This window comes from Sander lucioperca, chromosome 12 (genome assembly GCF_008315115.2).
Source record: "Sander lucioperca isolate FBNREF2018 chromosome 12, SLUC_FBN_1.2, whole genome shotgun sequence".
Classification (NCBI taxonomy): Eukaryota; Metazoa; Chordata; class Actinopteri; order Perciformes; family Percidae; genus Sander; species Sander lucioperca.
In genome coordinates, this window is record NC_050184.1 from 16,015,939 (window position 1) to 16,039,558 (window position 23,620).

Genomic DNA, 23,620 nt, shown 5'->3' on the forward strand with positions numbered 1-23,620 from the left:
CATGGCAATCCATTGAACAGTTGTTATGATAGTGTGGACCAAAGTAGTGGACTGACTGACCGACCAATCGACAATAACATCCCTAGAGCAACGCAACTAGCATGAGTAGTACAAATTGCAAACCAAAACACCTGAAACATCACAACAATGAGAAATGACTGGAAACTTAATAAGGAACTGTAGTACTGGGTGTTGAAATGGTTCTACCCACACCCTGCCTCTTTATCCTCTCAAACTATTTGGAGGGAGTTCGTACTAGAAAGAAAGATAACTCCTTTCCAGAGAGAATGTCTGTCAATCTGCCGGAAGAGCTGTGGTCAGAACATCCTCCGCTCTTACAGTCCAGCTGTTCACCTGTAGTCATCAACACACACACACACACACACACACACACACACACACACACACACACACACACACACAAACCACACACACACACACACACACACACACACACACACACACACACACACACACACACACACACACACACACACACACACACACACACAAACTAATGCAAGTGTACTTAAACACAAGCATACCAACACACTTTACACACATTTTCACATCACACACACCTTTCCCTTCTTTGTCATAAACAATTACTGGCACTGTTCTGATTCCCAACGGCCTACGTTCCCATGACGACAGAAGAGGAAATATGCCTCGGCTATTCCTCTAAAAACTTTTAGCTTCCTGAGTTTCCTGTCATTTTAAATGCTGCTGGAGTGGAAGATGATGGATGAAATGTTTCATGGGAGGCTTTATTTTCGTCCATACTCTGACCCTACCAGCTGACTTTATCTGCAGTAATAGAATCCCTCTCTGACTGACGAGAGCTAATCCCTCCAGCTCCACTGCCCTAAGACTGTCTGGTTCTCCGTTCATTAAACTGGCACCAGCAGCCAATAGCAGTTTCTGTTTGCAGCGTACCCATGGATGTACAGACTACAATCACCGGATTAGTTACTGGTTTTAATTTACAGTAAAATACCAAGTTTAGGAAATACTGGTAATAACTTAGAAAGAATGTAGCACTTCACTTCTTCCCAGTCTGTAGTAACACAGAAGAGGCTGTGTATTATCCCAAAATGGCTATCAAATGCTTTAGTCCATAGATGGTTGAGGTTAGAGTCAGGGCTGTGATTTGGGATAAGGTCTGCCAATCAAAGAGGCAGAATATTTACAGAGGGGAAGGTTTGCCTAAAAGGCTAAACTCAGGGCAAAAGGTCCCCATTTCTCACTTGAGTGATGCAGAAAGAAATAATGACTTTGGACATTGAATTATTGTCATGACAACAGCAGACAGGAAATATGGCCTGCTCAGCTGTGAGGGGGTCAGGGAGATATTTAACAACAGAACAAGACAACTCTGCTGCTACACTGGAAAACGAGTTCGGGTTTCTGGGAAAAGCTCTCATGTCCTGCCAGTCTAAACACGAAGGCTAGGACAGTGAGGCTGTGTGGGAGAGAAACAGCTGCTTTTCACATCTCTCCACACAGCAGGGCATGTTTCACACCCCAGAGAGTGGGGCTGTTACAGTCCGTAATGTGTCACAGCTGGATAACAAGAGCTAATTGTGTCGGCCGCAGTTTGATTTATGGTGACAAATGTGACTCGCAAAGGATAAAGATAGCCCTTTCTATTATTATTATTATTATTATTATTAAACTTAAAGGTAAAGGTAAAGTTAAAGTCAAAGTCAAATTTGAATTCTGCACACTTTTTTGTAGATAAGGTATAGTGATACTGCAGCTATTGAGCAAATTTTTCTAAAGAGAATAAAAGTATAATTGGGGCATCTGAGGATACATCACTAGAAATGTTTCCTTTTCAAACCGCATTTTTAAACAAAAATGATCTCCGTCCACGCAAGCGTTTAGGCCTCCATATCTGAAATGATCTCTGTCCATATCAACACGTCTGACAACGCATATCACATGACCATTCACACACACTAGGCATGCGCGTGCCGGTGTTAACAGGAAGCAGATAGTCTGACGTTAGTGTGCAGTTGAAAATCCTGGATGTATAAGTTGAAAATAGGAGGTTGAACTGTTACTGAAAGATATGTAAGCCTTCCTAACCGAGACTGCATGACGTGCATCGTCGTTTCCAAAGGTCTCCGTTTGTGCCCATCCAGACTACAAAGCAACCCCGGAGTTTTCAAACTTAAACAGGGTCAGCAGTGTTTCCAAATGCCTCAGTTTTAGGCGTTCGGAAACACAGGAGTAGTGTGGACGTGAGGTCTAAACGTAGCAACAGATGTGTTTTTAAATAAGAACATATTAGTGTGGATGTAGCCTAAGTTTGAGCCTCTGGGTGGGTGTTTCTCATGGCAGCGATTCACTGGCCCCTGAGGGCCAGCGTGGCTAGGACACACGCTGCCAACTTCTGGTCCAGATGTGGTGATGGCAAATGATCAGGACCGGGAAGTCTGGCACCTCAGCACTTGGTACGTTACTCCATGATTTGAATGACAACAAGATGAAACAGATCTTTCGCCAATCAAATTTAAGTACTGTCATTGTCAGTCAGAACCAAACAGTTTTGCTGCCTGGCTTTATGTAGTATTTCATTTAGTATGGCTTGGTTTCTGTCATTATGATGTGTTTCATGATATGTTTTTTTCACAAGAGCTTATTTTTACAACATGCGCTGTACTTCAGCTGGTTGTAGAGCTTTTATAACCTCTTACATCAAAGAGCCCTCTGCCTGCAAAGCAACATTAACACACCAAGATGACACATTTTTACTCTCTTGTTCTCGTCTCGGTCTCGGATAAAGAGGACTCGGGATTTTATTTCAAGACCGGTCAACCACACCACACCACACCACAACTGCAGGGATTTCGCTAAATTGCCTGTGCATTGTCTGATTTAGGCCTATGTGTTAAAACTTGCAAATGCAACCACTAACTTGACTCATATCTAATTTGAAATTTGTTACCGTAAACCCCCCTCTCCCTGCCCCCTTTACACACACTCCCAAGAAAGTGAATGAGGGAGACAGGAGAAGGAGCTCTGGTGGTGGCAGTAGCACAGTTAGTAGGGAGGGCTGGGAACGAGAGGATCACTGGTTCAAGTCCCCGTACGGACCAAAGTATGGTGGTGGACTGATAGCTGGAGAGGTGCCAGTTCACCTCCTGGGCAGTGCCATGGTGCTCTTGAGCAAGGCACCAAAGCCCCAACTGCTCGGGACGCCTTTCCATGGGCAGCTCCCTCACTCTGACATCTCTCCATTACTGCATGTATAGGTACTGAGTATGTGTGTGTAATCCAGGCCTGTGTGTAATGTGTATAATAATAACAACAGAGAAGAAGCTCTGGGTGTCTAACACAAATCTGGCTTCGGTCTTGACTTGGTCTCGATACAGTCTGGTCTTGGTGATGACTTGGTCTCGGTTTAGGTGGTCTCGACTACAACACTGCTATTTTGTGGATTTAAATAAAAAAAGTACCCCGTAATGTTATACCCCATCAATCTGCTGTTAAAAATATGAGCGTGACCTACTCTGGATGCTCGGGCTGTATGGATCCTCAATACTGATGGCTGGATCCAACACTCTGTAGATGACCTAGGCCAAGACACACATATTAAGCACACACATTACATATTTGTACTATCTGAGACTTGAAATAACAATAAAATAAGCAGTGAGGTATGCAGCATGAGGGTAAATCAGACTTTGCACTTTGTGGTCTGCATGCCTGAGCAGTATTCAGTGTGTGGACTACAGATTTGTGCTGGGGTTATTTAAGAGCTTCCTTGTCCTCTCTGTTTGTATGTTGTCTTTTCAGTCAAGTTTTGAAAGGAATAGCTTGACGATTTTTTAAATGCATTCTAATGTCTGAGAGTGGTATCGATATTCTCATTTATTCTTGGCGAGAAAACAAATAAGCATATTTCTCAAAATGTGGAAACATTCCTTCAGGCCAAGTCTAAGAATGAAAACATCCTATTTTCACAACAAAAACATTTATTCTGAAATTAATCAATAACTTAAAATGTATTTTCATTCACTAAAACAGAATAAGTTTCAGTGTTTATCTTAAAGGTCTCATATTGTAAAAAGTGAGATTTTATCAGAAACCCGGTTGAGGTGCTATGTAAATACCGTTCAAGTGTGAAAAGAGAAATGCACACAGCCAGTATTCAGAAACTGTGCCTTCAAACGAGCCGTCAGGACTTCTGTATGGTTGTGATGTCATCACTCTACTATATACAGGTAGAAAATGCCTCTACAGTGCCGTTACAGTCATTCCCCAGCTGCAATGATGGTGCAGAGACCTGGAAACGCTGACCAATCAGAGCAGACTAAGCATTTTTGGGAAGGGGTGCTTAAAGACACAGGCGCTAAAACGGAGCGTTTCAGACAGCAGGCGAATACAGGTATATTCAGACAGACAGTATGAGAAGTGTTTTTGAACATTAAAGCATGTATGAATGTTCAAGCAGAAACCCCAAATACAAGTAGGAACCTTATATATTTGACCTGTCCTATTCCTTAATCAAATGCTCACCTCTCCCTCTGTTGACGGCTCAATGTCAGAGTAGCGTGACTCACAGATGACATCATTAATGTTACGCAAAAGACCCTGGGAGACTCTGGGAAAGGTAGTAGCGCAGTCGTGGGAAAAGTAGCGGTAGACCTTCCAGGTACGACCAAAATCTGCCGACCGTTCAATCAGCATGGCCGCCGGACGAAAGGTCTGCAAGAGAAGAATGTCTTAACACAAATTCTGCAGTGTTTTAGCTTGCATAGTCCATTTTGTTAAGCAGAATATGTCCAAATAGAGCTGTAAGTCTGTGTTTTCAGCTACTTGGTGATACAGCTCAATACATTGTTGACAAGAGCTGTTATCCTACCTTGAAAGTCATAATCAGGTGAGTGAAATGAAACTCAGCTTCCAGATCCAGCTGGATAAAGACATCTGACTTTCCTGGGGGACAAGGTGACAGACAGAGTTACAGATGTTGTGTGTTAACATAAAGCCAACATTTTCCTGTAGAGCTAATGACTGTCACTCGGATCATATTGATAAGTTATAAACTGCTTGCACTCGTTTTCCATCTGTATCATCAATTTCTGACAGATGGATGACAGAGAATAATGGCTAGCGGCAGTAAGTGAAGTAGCAACCATGCTTTTGGTCTGAGGAATGGCATCTTGACAGGAAAAGGCATTCACTCTTGGCAGGAGAGCATGTCGGAAAAGCCCACACACTTCCTGAGTTGCAGAGCACTAAATATTCTGAAGGACCACTTTCACTCTTGTTCTCTGTGTTTTAGGTTACATGTATACAGCACAAAGCCAAGAGGACTTTCCCATTCCTGCATACTGATACATAAAAAGTGGCACCACATGAAGTTCATATTTTGCAATTTGACACTCAACATAACTTTTAAACTGGTAATTTGAAGACAAACCATAACACAGCTCTTTTATATACACATGCAAAAGTAAAAAGGACTAAAGTAGATTGTTTGTTTTGATGCCTACTCAGTTACATGTTTTGCAAAAAAGCATGTGCCTACACACATCAATGTATCCTGGGGAATCACCTTTATAACATGTATATCTCCCAGGTAATGACAGTGTGAATGAGATGAGAAGAAACCTTTACTCAAAAAAAAGATACATATAATTTAATTGTTGCTTCTAGCTCAGTGAGTGTTTCCCGAATCGATTGGAGTTTAGTATGCCAACACAAAGAAAGTGGAAGGTGAGACATCCGGAGCCAAGAGTGTAGAGTAGCTCATAACTAAGAAATAGCGCATTTACAGGATAAGCATTGAGCCCAACTAAACTAAAAAATGTTTGTAGCTAATTTCTTTGATTTCTATGGTTTAGCTATCCAATGGGTCGAACTAGAACAACACATTCATGCTGATATAGGCACAAACACCTCCACAATCAACCACAAATCAACAGTTGACAATGCACAGGAGGGCAAAAAGATGGAAAAGAAAGAGGAAAAAAGGGTGCGACACAGCTGGAGCAGAGAAGAAAAAAGGAAGAAGGAAAGAGAGAGAGTGTGAGAGAGAGAGAGAGAGAGAGAGAGAGGACAATTCAGAGTATAGCCTTAGCCTTGCTGATACAGAAGTCATATGAAATTGAAAAGACACTCACTTACAATGCTTTTATAATGCCTGCCTGTATGCATGTGATCCCATTAAATTGTAATTCCAATTAATAAGTGCACACAATCAAACCTCTGTAATCCACATCAAATAAGCGTACTGTGCCACACCACCACCATGGAAATGCCACAAAGATGCCATGGAAAAGCAGTAGCAACCAAAAGTAAAAATAGCCACTCTACTTCCTGTCCCCCTTCTTCTTCTGTTTCTCTCTGTTCTATTCTGGGTCATCAACAGCACTCCATCACAGCAACATGGCTCACAAACAGCTGAATTGAGCCTTGTGTCCAACTCAGAGCTTTACAGTCACTTCATTGTCATTGTGAGTGAAAATACATCAGTTCCCTCTCCCTGTCCTGACTACTGTTTCTCACTCAGTCTTGAATACTCCCCCAACTTTCACTTGTATCTTGCCATCAGAGCTTTTACTTTTCTCCTTTCCCTGTCATCCCCCTTCCCTCTCTCGGTTGAGATGCCAGAGCAGGACCTACTCTGTTATTAAGCCCATCTGTGTCTGGTCAGAGGGTGTGTGTGTGTGTGTGTGTGTGTGTGTCCTCTATATCTACCAGTTTTACTAATGCTTTACAGATCGGTTATGAGCCATTTTTAGCATAACTTCTGACTTGCCAGGTTGTCTTGTCTTTTTATTTCTGCCTATTATTAATCTATAAAGCATTAGTAAATGGTTAATCAAACACTAATAAAGCTTTTATTTATAGTTTATACACGCAAAATAAAGGGTGCCTTATAAGAATAAGACACTTACAAGAAAGTGTCATCAGATGGGTTAGGATTAGTGTTATGTTGTGAAACTGGGTTTCACTGGTCATACCAAGTAAGCCTGAGTGTGAGACAGCTAAGCTAATGACGATCATTAGATGGATTTTGACAAGTTAGAAGTCAATAATTATTTTTTTAATTTTAACTTCTTTTTTTCAATGCAGGACAAAAGTGACCACCAAGTCTCCTCACCATTCTCGGACTGCCACCAGGACTTCTTGCGTTGAGGTTTGAAGGTGGTGATAACGTTCTCTATCCGGTGATTGATGGTGTTGTACACTGGGTGATATGGCCGTCTAGAGTCACAGTCGAAGCACTTCTTCTCATCCTGCAACAGGACAAGAATAGGTCAGGGTTATATGGTCAAAGGTAAGAAAGAACCACATATAGGATGTAGAGAAAGGGCCAACACAAAATTCATTTTTTTTTTTACTTATATATAGTATCATCACACTCACCTGCAGATGACTGACAATGCAATAGGGCTCTTTTTTCCTCATCCCACATGTGGATGAGGCCTTCAGGTTCTTCTCTCGTCCAACCAGCAAGTTCCCCGTTGCTGGGTAACAGCTGCCATGGGCACAGCCGTGGCTTTGGTCAGGCTCCTGGCCAACGGCAGCAGCCAGGACTGGAGGGAGGGAAACAGGAAATGGATTACAATGAATAGGAAACAGCAGTGCAGAGTGGCATCATCCCCTAACAGAGCACCCATTCACAAGCTTGTATTGGCAAAAACAATTCTTGAAATCAGTCATCTCTGACTTAAAAGAGCCATCAAACATCAAAAGTTCTTATCACTTCCTGAGGAGGACAGACTCCAGAATGGGAAGAGAAACTGCAGGAAACTCAGGAGCTAAATTTGTCAGTTTGTCTTATGACTGAATTAACTTCATTCTGATACAGTAACCTGAATCAGTTATTCATTGTGCTTTGTCCCACAAAGCTATCACGGGCATAAAGAAGGGGATAAAGAGGCAAATGCAGACAGAGACTGGGATTCTGTAGGCAAGAATATCAAGGACACATCTCTAGATTTAAAAATTAGAGTGATTCAGTTTAAGGGGAATTATGGTATTTCCAACCTGGACCCTATTTTTCCCATGCATTAGTGTCTAAGTGACTAACTGAACAAAAATCTTTGAAATGAGTCCAGTATTGAGCGGGAACACTGTAACCGGCAGCCACGAACCGGGCTGCAATGTAATCCTATAGGACAAATGTGCACCGTCAATTTCTGTCCACTAAAAGTGCTATTTTTGCCACTGACAGGCTCAGATTATTTTTCTAAGCGTCTGACAACATTATGGAAATGATCCCTTTCAGAGGGAGACCTTTTTGTTAAAGAGTAAGATCCTTTTTGTTTAACATGAAACAGCCCCGGTATCGCCATCGCCAAACCCACCAGACTCTATTTAAATTAAATAAACAACATTTTAGCGTGTATAGAGCCAGCATATTTTTTACATGTAAATGGATAAATTAAGACTTTATTTCAACCAAACCAGAGTAGTGATTGTTGGAACAGTGGACAGATGAACCGAGACGGACCAATACTACCATACTGGACCGATTTCAAAAACTGTTGTTCCCATCAGTCACTTAGACACAAAAACATGAGAAAATACGGTCCAGGTTAAAAAAAAAAAAAAAACGAAATTACCCTTTAAGATAGTTGTTTCTATTTGACCCCATATAACGTTTAGGCTTCAGCTCAGAGATAATGCAGATTGTTGAAAATGTGAAGGGACATTTATATGCTAAAAAAAGACGTCCATAAATTAAAAAAAGAAAAATTTGACATTTGTTAACCGTTTTATTTTAACCTCCTAGAAATAAAAACCAATACGAGGCTCAGAAAATAATAAAAGCCATATTTGGATGTTATGGTTTTTGACGTCATCAAAAGGCAAATTTTGGTAAATTATTATGTCTGTCAGGGTTTATAGCTCTCGGGAAAAACATTTCCGACGTCTTGTGTAGAAGCCTCGTAAAGGTCATGGGGTACGAAGGGCTTATTGAGCTGGACACTGCCCCCCCCACCCAAAAAAAAAAACGATTCAATGTTGAGACAACATTCAGTGGGAGGGGGATTACCTCAAGGCTACCCTGCAGGTTAACTGGCTCTGCTGACGAGACCTGATAAGAGGCCCCAGCTACACGCTAAATCTGGAAACTAACCAATGCAGGTCATACAGGAGTCAACTGAGACCAGCAACGTTTGGTAAGTATAACATCTTTAAAATTAATGAATGACTGTTTACCGATGGCTCCAGATGGAGACTTGACATGACCTTTCTAACAGAAAAGCCTGTTTTTACAGACTTGGTATAAATGTCGAAGCGTGGAGTGAACAGATAGTGTGTCATTCTATGATACGGCACTAGAGCCGTGCTATGTGTGGGAGTTAAAATAAACCTTATAAACTTTCATGACAACCAGCAGCAGCCGCCACACATTCCACTGGACATCTTGACGTGAATTACTCCTCCTACATGCCTCTGGGACCTGTGGTCTGTGTCTGTTGCCATGAGGAAATTGGAATGAGGAGAGTGGAGACCCAGAGGTCCCGCTGTCAATCTACTGTCTGTCCACAACAGGTGTTTCTAATCCTCCCTGCGTACATATACAGACTACATGGCAACATGTAACAGGGAGTTCTCTACAAAACACTCGTACACTGTGGGTGAAATTTTACAAGCTTTGGAAAACAGGGTTTATATTCACATTCCCCAAGATAAAACAATGAACGTTTAGTGTTTTTTTCCCCTGTATCAGTCTGCTTTATATTAACACAGTTGTAAACATTCACACCTGGGAGCTACACAGCACAAAACACACAGCTTCACTCAAGCATCTGGGCTTAGTGCCTTAGAACATAGGCGTAATTTACAGGGGGATGGGGGGGGGTTACAACCCCCACAATAATCAACACTGGCCAGTGCAACCCACCCCAAAAACCTATTATAATTTACTTTATATAAATAAAGACATTTGCACCATAACTTGATGCAGAAAAGGCTCAAATTATTGCAGAAAAAATCACCAGTATGCAGAAATTGAAGTGACTGACGTTCAGAATTTCAATTTTGCTCAAAAGTGGAAATCTCAACCCCCCCCAATGCTGAACCCAAAGTTACACCCTTGCCTTAGAAGACAGAAAACGTTTTTTGCAAGCACATTTATATATCTTGTATAGATACATTATTATCGCACAACGAATAATTTGATTTGAGCAACCTTTTTTTCTGTTCTGCGCTCAGTACATTTATTTGCTATACCCCTTCTCACTCAGTTTTACTCATTTGCTCTCTCTTAACATCCCTGCTGTGTGAGTTAGCCTGCATGGAGGACAACTTGGGTGAGAAAGGTTATTGTGTGCTTATGTGAATACTAGCAAACTTTTTGGCTCGCTCCTTATGTGATAATTTATCTCCAATTTATGTTCTTGCAAAAAAATCTCTTACTGGTGGTCAAAATGTCTCAGGATTGAGACACAAATATAATTCCAAATTTCTTTGTCCATGCATGTTTTCTAAGACTGTTCATGATCAGCAACATTTCACTCTAAGACTTTTTGAGCAATGTTACCAAGAGTCTATCATGTGACTTTATATATTATATTATATCATTTATTATTTATTATATCATATTTGTTGTCCGTTACTGCACCGCCCATCTAAATGCCCTCTCAATGATTGTCTGAATGCCTAAATTACAGCTCTCAGTCACCTTTGTCATATTACTAGTAACATTTAGCAGCTTTACATTTAGATTAGACTGCAATTCAGAGTTCAAACCCTGGAATAAATAGTTATTTTACAAAGCAGCGTAACACCTTTAGTTTTTTACGGAAGCCCTGAGAGGCAAGTGAGAAATTTCTGGTGATCCCTTTTCTTAGTCTGATCTAAATTCTTTGCTCTCCTGTGTTTATGACTTAATAGCAGGTGAAAAAAAGGTTTTGCCAGCATAATCTAATATGTTCCCTAAGTAACTTTCTGTTTTTTCATCTGTAAAAACAGGTGGGGTTTTGGAGGGTACATTTTTTTGGTTTGTTTGTTGTTGTAATACTCATTTCAGCCACAAGAGGCTACGAAAAATGATCCTGAACCAAAAAAAAGATCTTGGCAAAACTTTTTTTTCACCTGGGAAAACTTTTTCACTTTCTTCTTAAGTCATAAACACAGGACAGAAAACAATTTAGATCAGACCTCCAGAAAATGGATCACCAAAAAGAAATGTCTCACTTGCCGCCAGGGCCTACGTATATTTCCCTGGCAAACACAATATGAGCAGCACATTCAGTCAGGTATACCACTGATGCAGTGCTATTATTGCTTGAATCAAAAAGAGACACAGCACATAATGAATGACAAAAGGTGCTTGTTCTTCACTTGTAGACTTCAATAATATCAATAGATTGTTACTGAATAAATGTTAATATTGTGAGCCTGCTATGATGTCAGCCTTCTCCATACTTGGGTGCCTCTGCTGCCTGCACACTGTACAAAAGTACAGGGAGACAGGTTGCTCTACCTGTCAGTGCCTGGATGCACTGTGCAGGTCTACACTCACTGATTAAGGTAGACAAAGACAGTCCATTATCACAGCCTGACACTGCTATGAGGCTAGCTAGGGAGCCTGCTGGGAACAGTGCAGAGGAGGATTTCACATGGACACTCACACACATACACACTTACTCACTCTGTGTTTGCCTGGCATCTGGACAAGTCCCATGTTGGTGCCAGCCAAGTGAGCCACAAGCAGATATGAGGTTAACATACTGTAGGTCACAAACACACGCCTACAGTATGGAGGCCCTGTGCACCTGTGCAGAGACACATAACCACTTCTGCACATAGACACACTCATTCATTACATAATCATAACTAAGGATTAATTTGACCCTCACACCTGACAAGGACATAACGTTGTACAGATGATACCCTTGTCAAGCAAATGTTAGCATCAAGTGCTCGTTGACTAAACAAAAGACACCTATTAGAGGTTTTGATTAGTGTAAGTAACAATTTGAGCTGCTTCACATTTATCATTATCAGCCAAGACACTCACTGACATAATGGCCTGTGATTAAAAAAAGGCCTGAGGTCGTTCCCTTATCCTTTATCTGACTGAGAGCGAGTAAGAAAGTGTGAAAAAACACAAACAGAGCAGGTCAGATGGGTGAGAGAAGAAGAGAGACAAAAGACAGAGCCTTTGTAGAGACAGTGGAAAGACCCATCCAGACACAACTTGATATCTATTCTGGAAAATATTGGCGTGTGTGTGTGTGTGTGTGTGTGTGTGTGTGTGTGTGTGTGTGTGTGAGTGAAGCAGACGTCTGATGTGTCATATAATCATGTGTTTCTTGTCGTCTTTTAATCTCTGTGTTTGTCTGTGAAAATCTACACAGGCTTAGCACCAGATAGGCCGACATCACCACAGTCTCAGGAAAACAAGATATACAGAGTAAAGAATTGCATATGAGTTGTTGTTATTACACACTGGATAGTGCTAAATGAAAAGGTGGACACATTTTAAACCACTTCACTTTAGTTTTCACAAATTTAGAATGCACGTATGTATGCATTATTACCTTTAAGAACGCTATTTTTTTATACTTATGTGCACACCAATCCAGAACAACTTCATTGGTGCAAACATCCAACGATAATGATGATGCATTTCTTGTTATTTTAGGGCTGGCAGGTTGACGTCAGAGCCTTGATGGGTTGTGTAGCTGACAGTGATCAGACTGCTGCTGCCTTGATGTAAACCAGGGAAGGGAGCAGAGCACAGTGGGGGGGCGGGGGGGGACGGACGGACGGACGGATGAAGGAAAGATAAATGGATGATATCAACTGGTAGGGTCAAAGCACTTTACTGTACAGTGCAGTGAGCAAATATATACTTTTAGTAGAGGCTCTAGCTCTAGTGCAACACTAGTGAACTGCAGTAGCTGTAGACTCCTGTAGGTAGGGAAGACACTTTGAGTGTTAGAAAGTGCATAAAGATGCCATATGCATATACAGACATATTGTATAAAAAAAATTGTCTGTCTACAACCCTAAATGTGCAAGCTTAAAGTTGGTGGCTTCAAATTGCTAGCTGTTTCCCCTGCTTTCAATCTTCATGCTAAGCTAGTCACCCGCTGGCTCTAACATCACATGTAACACACAGATATGAGAGTGTTACCGATCTTCTCATCTAACTCTTGGCAAGAAATTATATTATTTTGCAAAATGTCAAACTAGTCCTTTAAATCCCCAATATGGCCTGATACTGGATTTCAGATGTCATGGCATGTTAAGGAGCGTATTTAGCTGTGGATACAAGCTTAGGCTGAGTACAGGCACTGTGGCTTACAAGGCAAGATAGCTCCTCCTCAACCGGGAGGAAATAATCAAGACTCTGACATAGAATTGGTTTCCCTTGAAGTGAAAAGTGCATATTGTAACTTTGAGGGACAGAGATGGTGTAGGGGTTGGACATCAGTTTCTTCCCTTCTTCGTTTTCTCTTTCTTTCCTCTGTAGCCATAAATGGAGAAGCAGGGAGGAATGCAGGCTGACAGCTGAGAGAAGAGAAGGGGGCTGTGGTGCTGGTGCTGTGTGTGTGTGTGTGTGTGTGTGTGTGTTCTCAGCTCACAAAGCACTGCTGTTCAACCAGCCATTAGCCTATAACAGCAGGCTATGCACTGTAGCCCTGCACCATATTGTGCACTATTCAGCTTTTTTAGCTTCTTGTAGCCACACACCACATTAGGGTTATTATTGAGCTTCATAGTATACCAAGTTTTTTTTTATATTACTATGGCATTCCTGTCACGCTCTTTAGGGCGTCAAGCAGGTGACAAACTGTCCACTGTTGTTAACCTATTCTAGGCTTACAGTTAAAAAAAGGCATGATATTATTATTATGTTGTTGCCGAAGGACAGTGAAATCTGACTGTAAGCCAACAGGACTTACACGAGGCAATGCTTTAACTGTCAGAGGCAGTGATACAACTAACCATAACCCTAACCCTATTCCACCCCTGCACCCCCTGTTCCCCCAGGTGAGCTCTGCTTTTATTCCTGACTTTCATCGCTGTCTTTGATTTCCTCTCTGCTTTCGAGTAAACAGAAAGTGTAGTACACAAGAACTTTATTTTAAAAGTGCCTCAGTTGCCAGCATGCGACACAATTACCTTGTTTTCCATTTCCTTAAAAATGCTATAGCATGATTTGATGCAGCAAAAGAAAATCTCTCACTAATAGCGATTAGGGAGACAGACTTGGCCTGGTCAGTTTGTTCGTTGGGATAGTCACAATATAGATGGAGATTCCTACAGGGCAGACTGTGGAGATGGCAACTACCTACAGATGATTTGTTTTACAAAAAGTGACAGTATAGTTTTCCCCTTTGATGTGAACTGTTATTATATCCTTATTATGTTCAGATGGGTGACACAAGGATTTCTTTTTGATAAATAAGTGGAGAAACATAATGAATCCAGATGATTCTAAACACAAGAAGTCACTGAATGGATTAAATGACATGCTGTGGCCTTTGCAATCACCAGATCTCAATCTAGTTGAATTGCTAACACCCTAGCTTTAGCCTCACATTACACAGCGTTGAGTAAATAGGTAGTATCTCGTATCATATACATATTCAAGACCCTTTTGCAGGGTTCCTATAAGAGTCAGCTGGCGACGTTTAAAATTAGGCAGGAGGAGACAGAGTTTCCAACCAACTCATGGAGCTTACTAATAGCTATGGCTGATAAAATATGGCAGAGAAAGTTGTCGCCGAATAAAAATGTAAAGCTACTTATGTCTACTTCTGCCTGAGTAATCACTGCTGTTATTGTACACGGCATATCTGCCATGTTTTAAAGGTCCCATACTATGCTCATTTTTAGGTTCATAATTGTATTTTGGGTTTCTACTATAACATGTTTACATGCTTTAGCGAGGGCTTAGCGAAGGGTCAATAAAATATAATTGTTAGACAGCACTCTTATCCACCATCATCAAAACCACTAAGGAATACAGTTTGGAAGACTAGTGTTCCTTCCCGCAGTGTGGTTGAGGGACTTGAAGAATCTATTACAAGAACTAAAGCTGTTGGCTTGTGGTGGCCCAATATCTTACTTATTTACTTACTTACTTATTTTATGTTGGCTTAAGTTTTAATTTGTCACCCATCTGTATCCATTTCATTCCATAGAATAACTTACTCCTCCAGCTCTATGTGTTATGGTGGTGGGGAGGTGGGGGGGATGTGGCATCAACATGACACATTCCACAGGGACAGGCTGGCGAGACACAGTTTGCTGTCACATCTACCAACGTAAACAATGAAGGAACCCAAGAACAAAACAGACAAACAGATGGACAAAAAAAATCACACATGGACACTGTGGGCACATACACATTTGCTCAGACAGGGGGAGGGTTAGGATAGGAGGAGGGTTAAGAGTTAAACAAAACATGCTGCCAAGAATATTAAAATGACAGCATGGTCAGATCCAATATCAGCTTGCCTAGGACAGTGAGCAGACAAGAATAGCATCATTTTAAGACAGGCAATGAGCTATTACCTGACCTGCGTGAGCGTGGGACTAGAAGGTGGCACAAATATGTTTAGCACTCACCATCAGACAGCTACTTTAAAACCTGGGCAGAGAAAAAGTCATCAGCCTTGTATTTTAAACTCCACTGAGTTAATTAGTTTACATTCCCCCTCCCTGTCTCTCCCTGCTCTCTTTGCTCTGCACTTAGCTGATGGATGGTCGACTCCCACAGCCAAACATCCAGCTGTTCTCCTCTCTCCTCTCCTCTTTATTATTCTCAGCCTCCCGTCTCTCTTCTCTTCTGATGTCCATAGCATTTCAGCAGCTCTGACTCCCTTCTCTGCCCCACTGTTCACCTTCCTCACTTCCTCCCTTCCTTAATCAGCTCCAAGGGCCTTGCTTATGAAAATGATGTCTGACCTTAATGTACCAGTATGAGGGTTTATGGTGTGAAAGGTAGTAACAAGGTTACAGACCCACAGCTGGAGAAGAATACCAAAAAAGATCAAGGAATAGTTGATTCCCAGGCCTGGTCCACCTAACGTTCTTATTTTGGGAGGTAACAAAAGTAACTTTTTGATATGTCACATAATGTTAGTTATTACCCTAGTATGGAGCATTGTGTGTTTTAGTACCACTGTTGGCTTGGCTATAAGCTCAAATGTAAACATAAAACACTGAGGTTCTTCAGGGGTTCTGTAAATATTTCTGGTGGTATGCCACATGGTTTAGTCCTGGGCCCTATTGTTTTTTGTGTGCATGCTGCCATTAAAGTCTACCAACTGAAAACAAGCCATCCATCCATGTTTCCATCGCAGACACACAACTTTTTATCTTTTAGTCTTGTATATTGCAAGACAGTAAGAATCTGATCAAACATCTAAAACTGGTTCAAAACATAGCAACAAAGATTTCCTCCAAAACAAAACTGAGAACGCTCATCACACCTGTGCTCAAATCTAACCGCAGGTTGCCTGTAACTTATAGAATCGATTTATAGGTGGATGTACTAAAAAGATCACTGTGCGCTCCCATGATCTGTTCCTCTGTCCAGGACTAAAGCCTACAGTGACGCTGCATTTAGTCACCAAACTCTGGAACAGCCTCCCGGTAGATTTAAAAATGTGCACCTCGCCCTTCTTACAACTTTTACAAGAAAACTTAAAATTCATCTTTCAAACTTGCTTATCCCACTAAACTATTACTTTATTTTAAATTAGCCACAGCATTCATTGTTATTCATTAATACATTCATTTTTTTATCTCTTTCTTGTTCTTCCTATTTATTTTATCTGTATTTTTTTCATCTTTTTTGACGCAGATTGTATTTAAGCAATATTACACGAGAGGGTTTGATTTAACATTTATTTGCATTTGACAGTGAAGTGCCAATAATATGACGTTAAATCAAACCCTTGAGTGTAATATTGTGATTATACAACATTTACCAACAAAATAAAAGTTATAACCAAACTTTATTCATATTGTGGGGCAATTCGCTCTCAAAATAAATAAATAAAAAACCCGACAAAGATAATTTCTAGTCCCTCCCTGTTTAGTTAGCCAGTCAACTTAAGCTAACGTTAGCTTTGTAGAGATCGTGGAACTTCCCAAACTGAATAACTACCGCACATATAAACACAAAACTGCTTTACTAGCTCAATCTTGTTGTAACTAAGATATCTGCTGAAAAAAATAAATTTTTCCATCGACAGATATAGCTCCTGTACTTCGGCGAAAATCACATTTAGCAGCTATTTTCTAGATAGCGCCATCACCGTCACAGCAGATCCAAACATATCCAGTGAAATTTAACTTCAAAGCGTTGTAACAAAGAAGTTGTTTAATCCGATGAATCACTTTGAAATACTAGTTGGAGAGCTTTTGTGTGTTCTACTGTGGTTCCTGAATTACTCACAGTACATGAATACAAATGTTTGTGATATTTTAAGTGATGCGCCAGGCGTGCTCTGGGTGTGCTGTCATGCTGATTTGAGCACGTTCTAAATGTCTAGTTGATGAATCAGATTGTCTGGTCGGATATAGATGTTGTATAATGAACGATACATGTGTTTGCAATATAAATGTAAATGTTATTATATAAAAACTAGGAAATATGAAATATCTGGCTCTTTGTATTAAATATTGAATTCATATCAAAGAACATGATGGCCCAGACATGTTATTTTGTATTTGACAATATTATTACATATATAAAACCCCAGGAAGCACAGCCTATTTGTAGCAACTTGTCAATTTTCATATAGTTGGACTGCATTCATTATATATTTCATCTTGGCCTAACATGGTCTTTGAGTCTTCCTCAGCTGTTTGTCACTGACTGACTACCTTGCTGTCTAACACAAACAGGGTCTCAGTGAGTGTGGCCAGATGCTGGCCATTACACAGGCTGTTGGATTAACAAGGCATGGATCTCGGAGACAGCTGGTTCCACTGGAGGAAACATTCACATTCCTGTCCCATCCCGGAGACGTCTGAATCACTCCATGTTGGAGAGGAAACATGGAATATCATCAGCAACAGGTGGACAGTGGAGAGTGGGGCTGGATGGAAACTTGCACTTCATGTTTGTTCTTAGTGATATGTGTTTGCCCTGGTGCTCAGCAGCTGCTCGGGGGGACCACTGAGCAGAGATGTGCTCACTCTAGGTGCTAATCAGAGCCTCTGATGAAGAAAACCTGGCTCCACTTAAGAGGGAAAGCGCAGAGAAAACTACAGCACACGAGTTGAGTTGAGGCAAGCATTTAGTGTGTTTGCATGTATGTGTTGGCGACCTGTTTGAGCCTCATGATAATCTGGGTAATGTGTGTGTGTGCATGTGCACAATTACAAATACTTTTCTGTCTAATGAGTAATTGTGTGCCTGTGTTTTCTCTAACTGTATGTGCATTTGTGTTCTTTAGTATGCATGCTTGTATGTAAACCTATGACCAGCAATGAACGTAATCATTTCCTGTGTAAAAAAGAAGAGGGCAACCTCTGTGTGGCCAAAGGCAAAGGCCAGACACATAGTCTGAGTATAATTTAGAATACACAGGGGAGTACTCCATGTGTGTAAAGATTTGAACTGAAAATGACCCTATGTTTCCCCTGAGGGAGGAGCCAGGGGAGAGCAGGAGAAAACAAATCTGCCAAACAATGCTTGAAAATGTATCTTGTATCTCTCCAGGTTCAGTATCTGCAGAGGCTCAGATGAGATTAAGTGTTTAGGCTCCTTAACTTCAAATCATGTCTAACATTTCTAGAAAATAATTTCTGTACAATATGAAAATCAATTAGTAGACTCTTGAAACTTGCTAAAAGCTGATGCTGTGTAATCTTAAGCACTATTCGCACAGGACTAGTATTACCTGGGGATTCCTAGCAATTTGTAATAATTGCGGAGGTCATCTGTAATCTTAATCCTGTGCGAACCTGCCATGTCCGTAATTTGTCAAAAATTCCACTGCAAATTACCGACCATATTTTGGTAAGGGATGTTTTGACTGTGTTTGACAATTATACATAAACTTTTTGACAAGAGCATTGACATCATATGTGGGGGATAATGTCAGTCAATTCAAGTAAAATACAGACTACACTTAACCAGTGTGAATGCGCCCCACGAAGAACAGACGCGGGGGCTGTAATTCCTAAAGCACATGAGGTCCCCTCGTAATCGTTTGCGAATAGGGCTTAAGTAATCAAATCTGCATATATATATATTTGTCAATGTTACATTCCATGGTATTGTAATACATAACAAAGTCAGTGTCATGGTGAGTGCTACTCAGCCTGTGCAAACAGTTATCTTCTGTTTGTCATGTCTGAGCAGTGACTAGAAAGACTACAAAGAGACTACAATGTTTTAACAGAACGCCTGTGTTACATACAGACGAGGAGGATCTAATAAACACATTTTTAAAAAAGCTTTCAAGTTGCCAAATGGTAAATGTAGGTTCTAGTAATTGTGGAGTCTAAGTTCTTTCTTTGTTTTCAGGTAAATGTTACACTACACTGTTAACAACAACATGCAGGCTCTTTAGGTATACAGGTGACATGAGACAACTGGCCTACGTTTACAAGGTTTTATTAGACCTTTGTCTGTTTATATATCTGTTTGTGTGTGTGTGTGTGTGTGTGTGTGTGTGTGTGTGTGTGTGTGTGTGTGTAATTACAGGGCTACAAGATGAAACCACTATGAGGTCACGCAATCTTCCATGACAACATCATAATCAGAAATATCTCCAGGAAATAATCACATTAATTCCATCCTTCCCTATGTTCTTCCTTCCTCTCTTTGTCGCCGTCTTCCTTCCTTCCTTCCTTCCTTCCTTCCTTCCTTCTTTATTCCTCCTTCCATCCTGACATGCTGCAGTATCTCAAAGTAATTGCTGCTTGTCTGCTATTAGATAATAAGAGGTGTCTGAGAGTGCTTTTTAACAAGCTGCCCAACACAACCTGTTATTAGATTTGTCAAACAAATAGCATGTCAGAGGTGAAGAGGGTGGACAAGACATGAAGACATGTCTCTCTGTATTCTAATTGTAGTAAACATGGAGCTTTCAAACAGGAAGAAACTCATACATCCTGATGATAATATGCCTATTTTTAGGAATTAGTAATGTCATTAATGACTTGTGTTGCTGAGAAAAGAGTAATGTGATTACTTTTACACTGAGTAATATGTAATGAGTAATTCACTTGCCCAACATTGTTCATGACTCAATGAAGATATTGCACCGGTGAAGCAGAGTTGGTTGGCTCCGTCAGCTTTTCCTCTCACATCAAGGCAAACAGGTCAGTCAGTTTTTATTTATTAGGCAGCTGCTTGTTTGAATTTTTTCAACGGGAGAGTTCTGGTCAAACCAGCAGACCAGGGCTGTATTTTAATGGTCATTTCTCTGGTCAAATATTTTGAGATATTTTTTATTTATTAAGCAGCTTCCATTTGACATGTTGAGCTGTCATAGTACATGTTACTACAAACATGGACATTGAAGTGTCCCAGTAAGCCATGATAATAGGAAATAATAAAGTTTGTATGATTTCATTTGTTTCATTTATTATGTTGAGAAACAATACAGCTTCCTCATCAGTCCATGTTTGTCTGTTTCCATTGCACTTTGTCACATTTTATTTTTATCAATACGCCAATTTTTCCAACTCAGTCAAGAGTAAATACTTGTTATTTATATATTTATATTTAGCCTTTTTTTTCTTCAAAAAAAGTGTTTTTCATTTGCAAATTGAAAATGTGAATATAAATAGGTGGATGGAAAGCCACTTAGTGTGACAGTGAGCCAGGACCCGGGAACTGAAGCTAACCTGATCATTGATTTTAATATTTACACCTGTGCATTTCCAACTGTAACAAGTCAAAGTGTCTTCTGTGAAAAAAAGGCCTGTTACTGTGGATTTTAAGCTGGGTGTTAACTTCACTGTTTGTCTTAATGTTTACAGTTGGGTTACTATGATAGGTACAGCTCAGGGCTTGTACTAACCATGAATATACAGTCACAAAAATAACACACGCAACACTCAAAAGTGAAGATGTTAAAGCCATGTCGGTGTATGTCAAATTGTCCAAAAAGTGGCGGTTCTAGACCATTTCAAATATATATATATTTGTGCTATATTTAGCACAAGTGTTACATACTGTACCTTCATAGGTTTGGTACTACAAAAGACCAACGATACACATATCAGGAATAACCATTAAAAATTGTTATCACTGAACATGAATAATATCCCCTCTTTGGGGATAAGAGTGGGGTTAAAAATGTATGAAAATATTTGCTACAGTTAGGGGGGCCAGAGCAGGGTCGAGGCTTAATATTATGGGGGCACTGGCTACCATTGCCGCCCCCCCCCCTAGAACCGCCACTGGCAAAAACGTATTGTGTTTCTTTCCTCGTGGTAACATGCCTGTTCACTCTACACTGTCAGCACAAGGCAGCTCCACTCAGGTTCACCACTGTACTGTACCAGCCACCCTTTTGTTTTTAATGACACCATCTCCCATTACCCATTCCTCTTCCATGCCTCTTCATCCTCCCCCTCAAGTCCTCCTCCTCCTCTATCTCCTCCTCCTCTTTTCATCCAGAAAAGGCCCTGCCAACAGGACGGGGAAACCTAACTCACCGTCCTTTCATATAAAACAAACCTGTGCCCTCTCCTCTCTCCCCACCCCTTCCCCCTGTGCCTAAAGTCTTTCTCTCCCTTTTTTCTCTTTGTCCCGATTCTTTCAGCCCCCCTCCAATTTTTCAGCCTCTCTCCCTCTCTCCCTCTAGTGCTGGTGGTTAGTAGGCTTTACCGCACCATTGTTCTGGCATCCGCACATTTCCGGAGGCCGTGGCTTACAAAAGCTTCGGGAACACACTCTCTCACTCCCACTGCCTAATGCCAACCCTCACCTGCCCACACAGACACACAGACACAGACACACACACACACACACACACACACACAAAACCCCATTCCTTCACACACACCTCTTAGAAAGGTGAATTACAGAGGATTTACCTCGATCCTCTTTCATGTGAAGTTTCCCTTCCTTGCTTTCTTCCTACTTCCTTCCATCCTTCCTGCCTTCCTTCCTCATCCGAAATAATGATGAGTGGCTCCCTCCCTCAGTTGAACTTATCACATCACTTCATGTAAAGTCATTTGCTAAGTGACACTCAACACAAGTACTCAGAGAAAAAAGCTCTATTATCATTGTTGTTTTGCTAAAAAGCAAAAAAAGGAAACACAAGAAAACTTCTGCAGATGCACACACAAACACACACACACACACACACACACACACACACACACACACACTCCTCTATCCACCCCCACCCACCAGAGAATAACAATAGAAATAGAAAGTGAAAAGAAAAAGAGAAGAGAGGAGGCACTGCTGGTTCTTTTGTCCCTGTGATCAACCTGAGTCCTTTCACGCTCTCCTTCTCTCCTTCTCTCTCTCTCAAACACACACACACACACATGCATACATTCGTACGTACTCCAATTAACCCGTCTCTGCCCTGGGGTTTTTTGGACGCAACCCTTGACCTGGGAGCTTGTCCTCAGAGGCGTCAGGACTCTGAATGGACAGCTCCCTATCTCTATAATGACAGGGTGTGAGCTTTATAGACACACACGGACACACACTTCACGTCAGACACACTTGTTCTGAAACACATCCTTGTCTCCCATTTCCTCCCCTGATTTCCCTCTAATACAATCTCAGCTGATCTCATCTCTCTCTCTCTCTGTGGCTCTTTTTACCTATTTCCTCTCAACACACTTCAATCTTTCCACATCACTCAGAAGTTACAAAGATGTTCTCTTACGACCCTTTTCCTTTGACTCAGTCTCTTAACTTCTACCGTAAATACTTGGAGATAAAAGGGCTTCGGAGTTAATTGCTGAGGTACAAGATGGTTTTTGGAATGAGATGAAACCAGAACCAAAGACGAGGAGGTTTTTATACAGCCACCACAGACCAAGCATTAAATCGGGGCATGGCTGCAGCCAAAAACATAATGCTCAATACACACTTAAAGATATATATATATATATATATATAAGTTTCTTTGACTACCTATGGAAACCTGAACCTAGATACTAAACTAATAAAGATACTTGAATCTGTTTATCTCATTGATTAGGCCTATATCAATGTATTTTGAAGGGGTCAGCCCCTCTTCTTCTTTTAATTGATAGGGTTGCATTTTTTAAAGTCTGTCTTAAATAAAATGTGTACAATGCCCCCCCGAAATAGTAGAAAACTGAGCCCTGCTTACTTCGAACCAGTAATTAGACCACAGAAAAACACAACACAGAATGTAAAATACCAACTGTTCTAACTTTGGCAGAAAAGGAGCTAGTTAACGCAGGATCCCATCACTCATGTTAAAAAGCAGAATTAGAAATTAGAAAATACATTTCCAAGGGCTTTAAGTGTGTACACGCTCTTATTGTTACTTTACAATGTCGTTCCTCTTGATCTACAAAAGAAAAGAAGAAAACCTGAAGAGAAACGTGCCAAGGGTGCTGCTGTGTGTCCTGAAAACGATCTGAGCCATCGTAAAGAGCAGCAGTAGTGATCAGTGCTAATGGCTGAGGAGCCACCCTGGGTGCTAACAGC

General features: G+C 40.9%; 1 protein-coding gene across 2 annotated transcripts in view; it reads right to left on the reverse strand.

The window, feature by feature from the left end:
* The window catches only part of lamb2 (laminin, beta 2 (laminin S)), a 50,766-nt gene that overhangs the window by 25,135 nt on the left and 2,011 nt on the right, over positions 1-23,620 (reverse strand). For both annotated transcript variants that reach the window (XM_031286249.2, XM_036008050.1), the window contains exons 3-7: positions 7,387-7,556; positions 7,121-7,256; positions 4,874-4,947; positions 4,528-4,716; positions 3,518-3,581 (exon numbers count right to left, since the gene is read on the reverse strand). In XM_031286249.2, the coding sequence (XP_031142109.1) occupies positions 3,518-3,581; positions 4,528-4,716; positions 4,874-4,947; positions 7,121-7,256; positions 7,387-7,556 (633 nt within the window). The remainder of the gene's footprint in view (positions 1-3,517; positions 3,582-4,527; positions 4,717-4,873; positions 4,948-7,120; positions 7,257-7,386; positions 7,557-23,620) is intronic.